At 40.4% G+C, this 16,643-nt stretch overlaps 1 protein-coding gene across 1 annotated transcript; it reads right to left on the bottom strand.

The window, feature by feature from the left end:
• Positions 1-1,575: 1,575 nt before the first annotated feature.
• On the bottom strand, positions 1,576-12,232 carry LOC131227022 (protein trichome birefringence-like 9). Its single transcript, XM_058222712.1, has 3 exons — positions 12,069-12,232; positions 3,263-3,652; positions 1,576-1,738 (listed from the first exon to the last, which is right to left on the bottom strand). Exons 1-3 carry the CDS (start codon positions 12,230-12,232, stop codon positions 1,576-1,578), a joined length of 717 nt encoding a protein of 238 aa, XP_058078695.1.
• Between the last annotated feature and the right edge of the window lie 4,411 nt (positions 12,233-16,643).

Genomic DNA, 16,643 nt, shown 5'->3' on the forward strand with positions numbered 1-16,643 from the left:
TGCCCTAGCTCCAGAATCAGGTTGACCCATTGGTCAGGTGGGCCATCATTTGCAGAACCAATGCCTGGCTCCAAAAAGCTTGGCTGAAGTTTTCTACCCAGCCACCTGTTTCCAATATTGGGGCACGCATGCACAAAAGTTCAGAGCAACCTGATGGATTGCTTCAATCTCAGATCTATGTTCCATGCTGGCACATGTGTGGGTTGTGTGCGAGCTTTATTGCACACACCGAAGCTGCTTAGGCTCATGGTTGTATGATAGATGTAGGGTTCTTGACTTCTCTCTCTCTCTCTCTCTCTCTCTCTCTCTCTCTCTCTCTCTCTCTCTCTCTCTCTATATATATATATATATATGAATGCTCACCCACCTTCACCTGTGCGCACCTTTGTACACGTGTTTTAGGCACAAGATCCGAATGATCAACATGATGCGGCACCCCTTGAAACCTTACAAGCCTAACTTTCAGCCCAATACAAAACTCTGGTGGGCTATGGAAAAAGGAAACAATTTCCTCCATTGATTTGTATTTCTCTTTGCTATGGCCACTAGAGTTTTGGATCAGGCTGAAAATTAGGCCTATAGAGTTTCAAGGGGTGTTGCATCACACAGACCATTTTGTGCCTAAGACACGGGTGCTCACATAAGAAGGGTGCTCTCTCTCTCTCTCTCTCTCTCTCTCTCTCTCTCTCTCTCTCTATATATATATATATATATATATATATGGGAAATGGTTCTATGAGATCGTACTATGTGGGCCCCACAGTGATATGTGTTGAACATCTACCCCATTAGTCATATGCTCCATTCCATGGCGGGCTAGGTGCTTAAAAATCAAGTCAATCCATGACTTGGTGAGCCACACCACATGGAACAGTTGAGAGGGATTACCCTTCTATTAAAACATCGATAATCATTTATTGAGCCTACCAAGACGTGGTTCACAAATCCAGCCCATCCATTGTGTGTCCCACTTGGATGAGGGGTCAGACCAAATTTCAGCCGCATCCATAATTCAGGTGGGCCCCACGTGCATTTATATGTTTTAGGCATATCTTCACATGGTTTTAGATGGTATGGCCCACCTGAGTTACACATACAGCTGATTTTTTGGATATCCCGTAACTTAAATGGGACCCATCAAATGCACTGTGTTGATATTTGACACATCACGGTGGGACCCACACAGCTCAACCTCATGGGAAGTTCCCATGAGGTCGGCCTCATATATATATATATATATATATATATATATATATATATATATATATATATATAGATATAGTTCCTACAGGTGGGGCCCATGGTTTGGTGATGAGGATCATTTCCATGATGGGTCCCTACCTTGTTTTTCATGCTTTTGAATATACAGCAACAGCCCACATCCGAAGAACAAAGGTCCAATCTAGGAGATTTTGCCCATCCTCGCTGGGTCCAGTCCGATTAGTGATCTCTATCATCAGCTGTGGGCCCCACTTATGGGAATTCACATATAGCACGGATATTCTGCATATCATTTGCTATTGTAGATCCTACAGTTCCTTGGTATAGCCTTTTCCAAGGAAGGTGCTGCTCTATTTACCTGTAATGTACTGGAGAGTGGCTCCGAAAGAAGATGTGGCTCCTTTCTGGATCTAAATTCTCGATGACCCACTGCTTCCATGTCCGTAGGGACTTTCTGAAAGCTTCTTTCACGTCCATGGCCATGTTTATGACTGCCCCTTCCTGAAAATAGTAACCCCTGAAAGACAAAACACAATGTTTCTATTGCCAGTTGAATATTTCCTTCGATACCATCCAAGTGTCTGACATCTCATGTTGCTGGTGGTGCAATTGATCTTGACCGTCCATCTAGTGGCTCTTACCTACAATACTAAAGATAATCTTCCTCCACTGAATTCAGTCCATTTTCATTTTTCTTCTGTCAGATGGCTTTGATTGTCATACTTTGGGCCATACATGGTTAGAACCCCGTAGATGGATGGCCTGGCACTAGGGGTGCACACGGGTCGGTTCGGTCCAATGGGGTGAAACCGGAACCGACCGTTCGGTTCTACCATTTTTGGAACCAGAACCGAACTGTTGGCACCCTGGAACCGAACCGGAACCAGACCATGAAAAACGGTTCGGTTCTGGATCGGTTCCATGGTTCTGGGCATTTGTACGAAGGAGGTGATTTGCTGCAAGCTTGCAACAGACCGTATATTATCACAGGAGCAGAATGGGAAGGCGAGAGAGAGAGAGAGAGAGAGAGAGAGAGAGAGAGAGAGAGAGAGAGAGAGAGAGAGAGAGAGACAATGATCTAAAGATTCTGAACCATTCATCTGCGTGGCCTGCCCACAGTAAGAAAAAACCCAATGGGCGGATGATCTCAACCATCTGATCAGCAGCACTGCACAAATAAATAAATAAATAAACACCATTGAGACAAAAAAATTTCACAGTGGAGCCCACGGGATGAAACGTCCAGATCGTTCCCCATTCCAACTCATGTCATATTTTATATCACAGCCATTACAATCCCGAGACAGAAATTTCTACTAATAGATCTAAAATAGCAAATTCATATTCCACTTCGACAGATCCATCGAATTCCACACTTCCAGCAAACAAAATTAAAATAAAAACATAGATTAATCCAATTTCTCTCATTTCCACCCAGAAAACGGGACAGGCAGACGGATGGAGAGAGAGAGAGAGAGATAGAGAGAGAGAGAGAGAGGGCGTCGCACGGTGATTAGGTAGGGGCATGGGTGCAATCGGCATCGGCGAGAGAGAGGGTAGGGGCGCAGTTGGCGTCTCGGTGAGAGAGACTCTTCTCTGAGAGAGGGCAGGCAGGGGCGGCAGTAGTGGGCTAGAGAGTGGAGACTTTTAGTCTTTTAGGGGTTTTCTTTTTGTTTTAAAGTAAAGGCACAGTTCAATGGTTCGGATATATGGTTCGGGTCATAGTTCGGATCAACGGTTCGATTCATGGTTCGGTTTGGTTCTAAAGGGCCTTAAACCGGAACCGATCCGTATCCAACGGTTCTCCAAATTTTGGAACCAGAACCAGAACCAATTCTATCTAGAACTGGACCAAACCGGACCGATCCAACGGTTCCGGTCTAGTTCCACAGTTCTACCAGTTAGATGTGCACCCCTACCTGGCACATGAAGGCATTTCTTTTCATTGAATTCTAGAAGAGGAGGTCAATGGCACTGAATAGAATTGGACCTATTACAAATCACGATGGTGCAATTAAAACCAAAAAAAAAAAAAACTTACATCTTTACCGTCTTGTCTTCGCTATACCAATGTCCACCATTAAAAATTAGAACATCTGCGCCAACCCACTGTTGAGAGCGCCGATGCAGCATGTCAACCCGAACCAGGCTCTTGATGTTATGAGAGGAATTTGCAGGCAGGCGGTCAGCTATTACCAGGAATGGCGCCCTGTAGTATTCAACAGTGAAGTTGTAGGTGTCGAACCGGATGGAGAGGTAGCCCTTGTGCTTGGTTATGGGTTTTCTATTTTCTTCGTAGATGCTAGACTTATTTGAAACTGCCTGTGCGAGCATGCATACTAGAGATTCCCATTGGTTCCTTCCTATTGAATCCCCCACGAATACAATGCGTCTGTTTCTGCTCCTTTCAAGCAACTCACTAGCATTGAATCTATAATATTCAGGAGATAAATTAACAAATATCAACAACAAAAGAAATTAAAGAGTATGCATTATCTGCCAAAAATGAAACGTGCTTTGCATCTGATGATATTACCGCCTTTCATATACATAGTTATCTTCGTATGCATGGCTGTGGAATCTCTGTTAGTTTTTTTCTCTAGAATATTGTGATCAGATTAAGGTATTTCCACTACAAAATTCTTTGAGAAATCTGATTTTACCAAATGGTTGAAATACCGTCTATTTCTTTCCTAAAGAAGATAAAGTCGAGCATTATGACCTTAAGTGTCCAACAGGCACACCCCACCATGTTGATCTGACATATGAAAAATAAGTTGAATCCAATCATTAGGTGGGCCACACCATAAAAAATAATGTACACAAAAATACCTTCTGATTCACCACCTGTGGCCTACATGATGGTTGGATCAGCCTGATTATTGGTTTGCCAGGTCCTAATGGTGAGGTGCATTAAATTAAACAGGTCAGGGACTCAGGTATCGTGTATACGATTTCAAAGTGGGACCTATTAGATGGAAGTTAAAAATATAGAAATCTTCTGGTGAGGTGTCAATTGGCGAAGATGTGAAAAGTCCAATTAACCTTATCATCTTAGAGTAAAGATAACCCTGAGTATTTCACTATCAAGGTCCATCTTAAGTAGAGAGACTTGACCTTCTTGTTTAAGGGAACAACATAGGGTTGCTGGACCTTTTAGGACATCTCTAAGGAATTAGACATTTGTTTGGCAGAATTGATTATTATTATTATTATTAATACAATGCTATATTAATGTGAGAAAATATTTCATTTTTTTTAAATTTCATTTTATCCTTGGCAATTCATCATCATTATCACCTAAATGTTATCTTAATTAATTGAGGTTGTCTACATGAATCTTTTTCCACCATTCCATTTTATTAAGGACTAAAGAATAGAATATTTGACCTAAACCAACTCATTCATTCCTAATTAGTATAGTTATGGAACCATAGGTTAGAAGAGTTGAATAAGGTACATTGCTAACGCTTATTTCATTAAGTAAAGTGAGCCTGGTTGGTATGGAGAGGTTTGAAATTGACTTGGAGGAGCAACATTGATCCCTGTACTTAACTTGGTTCCCTCATCTTATTTACCTACTGCTATTATTTCTATCTACCCTCAAATACATTCATTTATAATCCTATTCCTAATTCCTATTGCCCCTCGCCTTACCACTTGCCTATCTCAACATCCTCATTCAATCTATCCTCATCCTATGAAAATGTTGTTATTTTAACTGGCCTAACATTTTGTCCCATAAAGCATCGTTGCTCTTGTAGTTGTCTTATAAATTTTATTTAATTTTATTCTAATTGGTATGCAACGAACACAACCGAAGATATAAAAAATGTTCCTTTTGGGGGTACTTCCTATCATTGACAATTTTAGAGATCGGAAATTGACTATCACTTGCAAAGTTCACAAAATCAAAATGCCAACATACACTGCGCGACGCTATTGGGCCGCCTGTCTTAAGCATGCAAGCTTAAAATACCATCTCCAATGCATACTTGCATGTTTAAGCACCAATGTTCATTGAGGCAATTTGTTTATCGAATTCCTACCTTGGAAGATCGTAACCGTCTGGTTGCCAACGCCAGTTGAGATAGCATGTATCCATCCATCCATTTTGATGGCATTTGAAGCCCGGGTCGAGAAATTGGCAGTCCTCAAAATACGATCCAAGCCGATAACTTTCATTGTGGACCCATCTGCCATTTGAATAATCACGAGCTTGTGAGGCTGAATTTTGGTGTTTTGATAGAATATTGGATAGAAAACCGATACTTAGAAGTGAATAAGGGTGAAATGGTGTAATGACAGTCATGCAAACAAGGAAAGAGAGTAAGAAAAGGAGAAAGGAGAAAGCATAGGTTGCATATCTTTTGAAAAAGGGTTGGGAGAGAAATGGGTGGCTCTGATCCATGGCCACGAGAGAGAGAGAGAGAGAGAGAGAGAGAGAGAGAGAGAGAGAGAGAGAGAGAGAGAACCTCTATTTTTGAAGGGGTCTTTAGAGGTTTTACAATGCCAGGGAAAATGGTTGGACGGCTATTTTCTAGGAAACGGTTTTTTCTAACTTTGTTGTGTCCATTTCTAACTTTGATTGGGGGAGTTCCAGTGGTACGACTACCACATAAGCTACAGTGATCCATTATAGATGTGGGGATCCCATCATGAGTTCACGGAATCCAACTCGTCCATTGGATGCATGTGCTCATGTTACTTGATAGAAACAAAAATCAGCTCGATCGAAATCTCAGGTCAGCAACAGAATAGGGAAGAAGTTGAGAGTGCATTGGAAACATTGAATGTGATTTGGGGGAGGGGGGGATAGATCGTAGTGTTTATGGATAGATCGTACTGTTTATATATTATCTAGGCTGTTCAAAACCTTCATTTGAAATGGATGAGGAGTCAGCCAAAAAATCAGAGGTTTCACAACTCAGGTGGTCCCCGGTGAAAATAAAGGGTGGGTGTCTCCTCCTTTGTACCACTATCGGTGGCCTACCTGAGCTATGGATCGGATTGAATTGTTGGATCTTGGTTCATCTTGAGATAATGCATCTGATGAATGACTTGGATGGTGTCTAGACATCACCTGGGCTCCACATCTTTCGGATGGTTTACAGGTACCACTAGTGCGCACCTCTTGTTCAAAATGGATGGATTAGTCATTCATTATACAGAGATGAGAGGTTTGGTGCGATTGCTATTTTTTAGGATATGTCAGGGTTATTATAATCGTTGGATCTAGGAACAGGTTCCGTGATCCAAACTGTTTATATGATGGGACTCACCGTGGATGGGCAAATCCATAAAGGATCTCTGATATTGGAATATTTTAACACTTTGATCACTTAAACCTCATCCTTTGAAAGTGGTCCGTTTATTAAGCCATTGCTTTCAAGGACCATCGATCTAGTGTTTGGGATCTTACAAGCTTGAAATATTTTGAGGCCACCCATCAATTTTTATCTTGTCAGATAAATGGTTTGGATCATTTTATACAGCCCTGGATCCCTACATGCATTCTGTAACAATATGTAACGACGTATTATAGAAAACTCTTTATAGGAAAGGTTTCATACAAATCCATATAATTGGAGTAGTCTCTTCACATGTGCCACGCGCGTGTTGATGTGTTTTTTTATGTGATCAGACTGTTCAACAGGTAGGAGACGCCATATATAACTCTTCTTACAAATTTGGACTAGATTTATGGTCAGATGGGGTTTGCATGTAAGATTAATGGGTACCTTTCGTCAAGTTTTTTCAGCCGTTCATTATTTTCGTTCACATGCAGGCGCATCTGATGAGACGGATGGCTCTGACTTCTTTTAATACAGTGCATGATTGGTGGGGTATGTCAGATGAACGAATCCATTATCACACCTGCATTAAACATGGCATGTGTAGGGAGGCAGGATTCTAAGCTCTGAATCCTACTCGCATGAGTAGCAATCACAATAACTTTGCATAATTCAAATCTACTGGTAGCACAGTCATCTGTGCTTTACTTCCTACGTGAGTGAAGCTCCCGATGGTACACATGGTATTTACCTCACATCTCGACCGATCAAACAGTGGGACCCACTGTTGATTGATTACAAACCAAAACTTGCATTGAAAACTTGATCCTTACCAGTCAAATGATAGACATCTAAAGGACGGTAAAAACTAGCAGTATGAAAAATAAGTTGAATCTAATCATCAGGTGGGCCACACCATAAAAAATAATGTACACAAAAATACTTCCTGATTCACCACTTGTGGCCTACATGATGGTTGGATCAGCCTGATTATTGGTTTGCCTGGCCCTAATGGTGAGGTGCATTAAATTAAACAGGTCAGGGACTCAGGTATCGTGTATGCAATTTCAAAGTGGGACCTATTAGATAGAAATTAAAAATATAGCAATCTTCTAGTGAGGTGTCCATTGGCGAAGATGTGAGAAGCCCAATTAACCTTATCATCTTTGAGGAAAGATAACGCTGAGTATCTCACTATCAACGTCCATCTTAAGCAGAGAGACTTGACCTTCTTATTTAAGGGAACAACATAGGGTTGCTGGACCTTTTAGGACATCTCTAAGGAATCAGACATTTGTTTGGCAAAATTGATTTATTATTATTATTATTATTATTATTATTAATACAATGCTATATTAATGTGAGAAAATATTTGATTTTTTTTTCTAATTTCATTTTATCTTTGGCAGTTCATCATCATTATCACCTAAATGTTATCTCAATTAATTGAGGTTGTCTACATGAATCTTTTTCCACCATTCCATTCTATCAAGGACCAAAGAATAGAACATTTGACTTAAACCAACTCATTCGTTCCTAATTAGTACAGCTATGGAACCATAGGTTAGAAGAGTTGAATAAGGTACATTGCTAACGCCTATTTCATTAATCAAAGTGACCCTGGTTGGTATGGAGAGGTTTGAAATTGGCTTGGAGGAGCAACATTGATCCCTGTACTTAACTTGGTTCCCTCATCTTATATACCTACTGCTGTTATTTCTATCTACCCTCAAATACATTCATTTATAATCCTATTCCTATTCCTATTGCCCCTCGCCCTACCACTTGCCTATCTCAACATCCTCATTCAATCTATCCTCATCTTATGAAAATGTTGTTCTTTTAACTAGCCTGATATTCTGTCCCATAAAGCGTCATTGCTCTTGTAGTTGTCTTATAAATTTTATTTAATTTTATTCTAATTGGTATGCAACGAACACAACCCAAGATATAAAAAATGTTCCTTTTGGGGGTACTTCTTATCATTGACAATTTTAGAGATCGGAAATTGACTGTCACTTGCAAAGTTCACAAAATCAAAATGCTAACATACATTGTACGACGCTGTTGGGCCGCCTGTCTGAAGTATGCAAGCTTAAAATATATACCATCTCCAATGCATACTTGCATGTTTAAGCACTAATGTTCATTGAGGCAATTTGTTTACCGAATTCCTACCTTGGAAGATCGTAACCGTTTGGTTGCCAACGCCAGTTGAGATAGTGTATATCCGTCCGTCCATTTTGATGGCATTTGAAGCCTGGGTCGAGAAATTGGCAGTCCTCAAAATACGATCCGAGACGATAACTTTCATCGTGGACCCATCTGCCATTTGAATAATCATGAGCTTGTGAGGCTGAATTTCGGTGTTTTGACAGAATATCGGATAGAAAATCGATACTAAAAATCGAATAAGGGTGGAATGGTGTAATGACAGTCATGCAAACAAGGAAAGAGAGTAAGAAAAGGAGAAAGGAGAAAGCATAGGTTGCATGTCTTTTGAAAATGGGTTGGAAGAGAAATGGGTGGCTCTGGTCCATGACCATGAGAGAGAGAGAGAGAGAGAGAGAGAGAGAGAGAGAGAGAGAACCTCTATTTTTGAAGGGGTCTTTGGAGGTTTTACAATGCCAGGGAAAATGGTTGGATGGCTGTTTTTTAGGAAACGGTTTTTTCTAACTTTGTTGTGTCCATTTCTAACTTTGATTGGGGGAGTTCCAGTGGTACTGCTACCACATAAGCTACAGTGATCCGTTGTAGATGTGGGGATCCCATCATCTGTTCATGGAATCCAACCCGTCCATTGGATGCATGTGCTCATGTTACTTGATGGAAACAAAAATCAGCTCGATCGAAATCTCAGGTCAGCAACAGAACAGAGAAAAAGTTAAGAGTGCACTGGAAACGTTGAATGTGATTTTGAGAGGGGGGGGGGGGATATAGATCGTAGTGTTTATTTATTATCTGGGTTGTTCAAAACCTTCATCTGAAATGGATGAGGAGTCAGCCAAAAAATCAGAGGTTTCACAACTCAGGTGGTCCCCGATGAAAATAAAGGGTGGGTGTCTCCTCCTTTGTACCACTATCGGTGGCCTACCTAAGCTATGGATCGGACTGAATTGTTGGATCTTGGTTCATCTTAAGATAATGCATCTGATGAATGAGTTGGATGGTGTCCAGACATCACCTGGGCCCCACATCTTCTGGATGGTTTATCGGTACCACTAGTGCGCACCTCTTGTTCAAAATGGATGGATTATTCATTCATTATATAGGATGAGAGGTTTGGTGTGATTGCTATTTTTTAGGATATGTCAGGGTTATTATAATCATTGGATCTAGGAACAAGTTCCGTGATCCAAACCATTTATATGATGGGACTCACCGTGGATGGGCAAATCCATAAAGTATCTCTGATATTGGAATATTTTAACACTTTGATCACTTAAACCTCCTCCTTTGAATGTGGTCCATCTATTAAGCCATTGCTTTCAAGGACCATCGATCTAGTGTTTGGGATATTACAGGCTTGAAATATTTTAAGGCCACTCATCAGTTTTTATCTTGTCAGATAAACGGTTTGGATCACTGGATACGGCCCCGGATCCCTACATGCATTCTATAACAATACGTAATGACGTATTGTAGAAAACTCTTTATAGGAAGGGTTTCATACAAATCCATATAATGGAGTAGTCTCTTCACATGTTCCACCCGCGTATTGATGTGTTTTTTCTATGCGATCAGATTGTTCAATAGGTAGGAGACGCCATATATAACTCTTCTTACAAATTTGGACTAGATTTATGGTCAGATGGGGTTTGCATGTAAGATTAATGGGTACCTTTCATCAAGTTTTTTCAGCCGTCCATTATTTTCTTTCATATGCAGGCGCATTTGATGAGACGGATGACTCTGACTTCTTTTAATACAGTGCATGATTGGTGGGGTGTGTCAGATAAACAGATTCGTTTTCACACCTACGTAACACATGGCACATGTAGGGAGGCAGGATTCCAAGCTCCGAAACCTACTCGCACGAGTAGCGATTACAATAACTTTGCATAATTCAAATCTATTGGCAGCACAGTCGTCTGTGCTTTACTTCCTACATGAGTGAAGCTCCCAATGGTACACGTGGTATTTATCTCACATCTCGACCGATCAAATAGTGGGACCCACTGTTGATTGATTACAAACCAAAACTTGCACTAAAAACTTGATCCTTACCAGTCAAATGATAGACATCTAAAGGATGGTAAAAACTAACAGTATGAAGAATAAGTTGAATCCAATCATCAAGTGGGTCACACCATAAAAATAATGTACACAGAAATACCTCCTGATTCACCACCTGTGGCCTACATGATGGTTGGATCAGCCTGATTATTGGTTTGCCTCGTCCTAATGGTGAGATGCGTTAAATTAAAAAGGTCAGGGACTCAGGTATTGTGTATGCGATTTCAAAGTGGGACCTATTAGATAGAAGTTAAAAATATAGCAATTTTCTGGTGAAGTGTCCATTGGCGAAGATGTGAGAAGTCCAATTAACCTTATCATCTTAAAGGAAAGATAACGCTAAGTATCTCACTATCAACGTCCATCTTAAGCAGAGAGACTTGACCTTCTTGTTTACGGGAACAACATAGGGTTGCTGGACCTTTTAGGACATCTCTAAGGAATTAGATATTTGTTTGGCAAAATTGATTTATTATTATTATTATTATTATTAATACAATGCTATATTAATGTGAGAAAATATTTGATTTTTTTTTTTTAATTTCATTTTATCCTTGGCAGTTCATCATCATTATCACCTAAATGTTATCTCAATTAATTGAGGTTGTCTACATGAATCTTTTTCCACCATTCCATTTTATCAAGGACCAAAGAATAGAACATTTGACTTAAACCAACTCATTCATTCCTAATTAGTACAGCCATGGAACCATAAGTTAGAAGAGTTGAATAAGGTACATTTCTAATGCCTATTTCATTAAGCAAAGTGAGCCTGGTTGGTATGGAGAGGTTTGAAATTGGCTTGGAGGAGCAACATTGATCCTTGTACTTAATTTGGTTCCCTCATCTTATTTACCTACTGTTGTTATTCCTATCTACCCTCAAATACATTCATTTATAATCCTATTCCTATTCCGATTGCCCCTCGTCCTACAACTTGCCTATCTCAAAATACTCATTCAATCTATCCTCATCTTATGAAAATGTTGTTCTTTTAACTAGCCTAACATTCTGTCCCATAAAGCGTAGCTGCTCTTGTAGTTGTCTTTTAAAATTTATATAATTTTATTCTAATTGGTATGCAACGAACACAACCCAAGATATCAAAAATGCGTTCCTTTTGGGGGTACTTCCTGTCATTGACAATTTTAGAGATCAAAAATTGATTGTCACTTGCAAAGTTCACAAAATCAAAATGCCAACATACACTGTGCGATGCTGTTGGGCAGCCTGTCTTAAGCATGCAAGCTTAAAATACCATCTCCAATGCATACTTGCATGTTTAAGCACCAATGTTCATTGAGGCAATTTGTTTACCGAATTCCTACCTTGGAAGATCGTAACCGTTTGGTTGCCAACGCTAGTTGAGATAATGTATATCCGTCCGTCCATTTTGATGGCATTTGAAGCCAAGTCGAGAAATTAACAGTCCTCAAAATACGATCCAAGACGATAACTTTCATCGTGAACCCATCTGCCATTTGCATAATCACGAGCTTGTGAGGCCGAATTTCGGTGTTTTGACAGAATATCGGATAGAAAACCAATACTTATAAGCGAATAAGGGTGGAATGGTGTAATGACAGTCATGCAAACAAGGAAAGAGAGTAAGAAAAGGAGAAAGGAGAAAGCATAGGTTGCATGTCTTTTGAAAATGGGTTGGGAGAGAAATGGGTGGCTCTGATCCATGGCCACGAGAGAGAGAGAGAGAGAGAGAGAGAGAGAGAGAGAGAGAGAGAGAGAGAGAGAACCTCTATTTTTGAAGGGGTCTTTGGAGGTTTTACAATGCCAGGGAAAATGGTTGGACGGCTGTTTTCTAGGAAATGGTTTTTTCTAACTTTGTTGTGTCCATTTCTAACTTTGATTGGGGGAGTTCCAGTGGTATGGCTACCACATAAGCTACCATGATTCGTTGTAGATGTGGGAATCCCATCATGTGTTTACGGAATCCAACCCGTCCATTGGATGCATGTGCTCATGTTACTTGATGGTAACAAAAATCAGCTCGATCGAAATCTCAGGTCAGCAACAGAACATGGAAAAAGTTAAGAGTGCACTGGAAACGTTGAATGTGATTTTTCCAGGGAGGGGGACAAATCGTAGTGTTTATATGTTATCTGGGCTATTCAAAACCTTCATCTAAAATGGATGAGGAGTCAGCCAAAAAATCAGAGGTTTCACAACTTAGGTGGTCTCCGGTGAAAATAAAGGGTGGGTGTCTCCTCCTTTGTACCACTATCGGTGGCCTACCTGAGCTATGGATCAGACTGAATTGTTGGATCATGGATCATCTTGAGATAATGCATCTGATGAATGAGTTGGATGGTGTCCAGACATCACCTGGGCCCCACATCTTCCGGATGGTTTACCGGTACCACTAGTGCGCACCTCTTGTTCAAAATGGATGGATTATTCATTTATTATACAGAGATGAGAGGTTTGGTGCGATTGCTATTTTTTAGGATATGTCAGGGTTATTATAATCGTTGGATCTAGGAACAGGTTCCGTGATCCAAACCATTTATATGATGGGACTCACCGTGGATGGGCAAATCCATAAAGGATCTCTGATATTGGAATATTTTAACACTTTGATCACTTAAACCTCCTCCTTTGAAAGTGGTCTGTCTATTAAGCCATTGCTTTCAAGGACCATCGATCTAGTGTTTGGGATCTTACAAGCTTGAAATATTTTGAGGCCACCCATCAATTTTTATCTTGTCAGATAAACGGTTTGGATCACTGGGATACAGCCCCGGATCCCTACATGCATTCTATAACAATATGTAATGACGTATTGTAGAAAACTCTTTATAGGAAGGTTTCATACAAATCCATATAATGGAGTAGTCTCTTCACACGTGCCACGCGCGTATTGATGTGTTTTTTCTACACGATCAGACTGTTCAATAGGTAGGAGACGCCATATATAACTCTTCTTACAAATTTGGACTAGATTTATGGTTAGATCGGGTTTGCATGTAAAACTAATGGGTACCTTCCATCAAGTTTTTTTAGCTGTCCATTATTTTTGTTCACATGCAGCCGCTGATGAGATGGATGACTCTGACTTCTTTTAATACAGTGCATGATTGGTGCGGTGTCAGATGAACGGATCCGTTTTCACATATGCATAACACATGGCACGTGTAGGGAGGCAGGATTCTAAGCTCCATGCCCTACTTGCATGAGTAGCGATCACGATAACTTTACATAATTCAAATCTACTAGCAGCATAGTCGTCTATACTTTACTGCCTAAGTGAGTGAAGCTCCCGATGGTACATGTGGTATTTACCTTACATATCGACCAATCAAACAGTGGGACCCATTGTTGATTGATTACAAACCAAAACTTGCACTGAAAACTTGATCCTTACCAGTCAAATGATAGACATCTAAAGTACGGTAAAAACCAGCAGTATTAAATGGCCCAATTTCATCACAAAAGTCTACGGAAAAACTAGCTGGATTGTTTAATCAATCTGATCTCAATAACGTCACCAATCTACAGTGAGTCCCACCAATGGGACGGTTCGGAATTCGGGTACATGCGACGTGAACGGAAGGGAGCATTGCGACTATCCTAGCACCGATACCCTTTCCATAGTCCAAAAGACCAATTCATTTTCAGCTAATCAAGCCATGTGGCTCGCATGTATGAGCTGGAGCGTACGGGACCAAAATCTCTGGAAACGGATTGGCTACTCCCCCTCACACTAGCCAATGGCTGATGGTTAGTGCTCCGTGGGCCCCACCATGATGTATGTGTTTCATCTATGTCGTCCATATATTGTAACAGATCATTTTAAGGTATGGACCAAAAATGAGGTAAATCCTAATATTAAGTGGACCACATTAAAGGAAACAGTGTTGAATGAGCGTCGACCATTAAACAACATTTTGGGGCCGTAAAAGTTTTGGATCAAGCTGATTTTTGTTTTTACCCTTCATCGGCCTGTATGACCTAATCAACTTATTGTATGTCAAATAAACAGTACATTGGGCCTTAGGAGGATTTTAATGATGGATATCCAATTACTATTGTTTTCATGTGGTGTGGTCTATACTTCTCATTTTTGGGATCAATCAATAAAATGATACGTAAAAATGGATGAACGGAAAGGACGAAAAACATACATCATGGTGAGGCCCACAGAGCACCGTCTACCAGCCACGGAGAGTAGCCAATCCGTTTCCAGAGTCTCTGCCACACCTGTTGGAGGAAGTGGGGCAACACGGACGCGGATTTCCTGTGAAAGGAAGTTCCTGCGCTGGGAACCCAGGTGGGGGCCACTGTGATATTTTTGAAAAATCCTCCCCATCCATCCGTTTTGCGATTTAATTTAAGACATCTTGCCAAAAATTAACCGTATCCAAAGCTCAAGTGAGCGGAAAATGTGATAATTAAACGTCCACGGTTAAAATATTCGTGGGGCCATAGAAGTTTTGATTCATGCTAATGTTTTTGTTTTCAGTTCATACCAATAGGAATGACATTATTAATGGTATGGATGGCATCTAAACATCACTGTTGAACCCAGAAAGGTTTCAACGGTAGGAATTTCCCTAACCACATTTTCCATTAGTACGGCTCATTTGAGCTTTGGATACGGCTCTTTTTTGACAAGATATCCTAAAATGAACTCACAAAATGAATAACGGGGAGGATTTCTCACAGACATCACAGTGGGCCCCACCTAAGTCAACACACTAGCATGCAATCCGCTTCCGTTTCCCGTCATATATATATATATATATATATATATATATATATATATATATATATATATATATATATCTATATATATATATATGCACGTACGCATCTTTTCACACATGTCATGGTTGTCCAATCTGAATGGTCCATGTAATGCAGAATCCCATAAAGCTCCAAGGGACAAATGTTCACCATGATCTAAAATTCTGGTGGGTCATGGACCATTCGGATTTTGGATCCACATCACGAATGATGGGTTCTCAAAAAAGTTCGTATCAGTTCCGTGCAAACTGGTGCATAGGTGAGCATTTGTATATATATATATATATATGGGAAAAGGTACTATGCGCTCGACCTCACGAGTCCGTCCCATGAGGTCGAGCTATGTGGGCCCCACCGTGATGTGTTTCGAACATCTACCCCATCGGTCAGATGCACCATTCCATCATGGGCCTAGGTGTCAAAAATCAAGTCAATCCGTGACTTGTGTGGGCCACACCACATACAAAAGTGGGGAGGGGCCGTACACCATTAAAACATTCATAATCATTTTTTGGGCCCACCAAGATGTGGTTTGCAAATCCAGACCATCCATTATGTGTGTCCCACTTGGATGAGGGTTCAGACCAAGTTTTAGCAACATTCAAAACTCAGGTGGGACCCACCAAGTGCTTTTATATGTTTTTGACATGTCTTCACATGATTTTAGATGGTATGGCCCACCTGAGTTCCGTATACAGCTGATTTTTGGGATATCCCATAATTTAGAGGGGACCCATCAAATGCACGGTGTTGATGGTCGACACGCATCACGGTGGAACCCACACAGCTCGACCTCAGGGGAGCTTATCATGAGGTCAAGCGTGTAGTACATTTTCACTATATATATATATATATATATATATATATATATATATATATATATATATATATATATATATATATATATGCACACATGTGTAGATCTTAGGCTGATAAGCTGATAGAGTTTGAACAGATGCCCAGAACTCAGATGGCCACACCAAGGGAACAATGTAAAGTCACACCTAAAACGTATAAATTTATCTGGTGCGGGGCCTTACTTCAAAAAATCAGTTACTCGATGGACGGAGTGGATGTCAACCAGAAATCACGGTGGAACCATAGAACACCGGCTCTTCCTACGGTGTCGGA

Source organism: Magnolia sinica, chromosome 2 (assembly GCF_029962835.1).
Source record: "Magnolia sinica isolate HGM2019 chromosome 2, MsV1, whole genome shotgun sequence".
NCBI classification, from domain to species: Eukaryota; Viridiplantae; Streptophyta; class Magnoliopsida; order Magnoliales; family Magnoliaceae; genus Magnolia; species Magnolia sinica.

What these genes read in the sequence shown, in the direction of transcription:
- LOC131227022 (XM_058222712.1), bottom strand. Translation starts at nt 12,232, where the DNA reads ATGGCAGATGGGTTCACGATGAAAGTTATCGTCTTGGATCGTATTTTG. An exon ending in TCTTCCAAGGTAGGAATTCG is followed by an intron (nt 3,653 to 12,068) that starts GTAAACAAATTG and finishes TGAATATTATAG; the next exon opens with ATTCAATGCTAGTGAGTTGC. An exon ending in GAAGACAAGACGGTAAAGAT is followed by an intron (nt 1,739 to 3,262) that starts GTAAGTTTTTTT and finishes TTTGTCTTTCAG; the next exon opens with GGGTTACTATTTTCAGGAAG.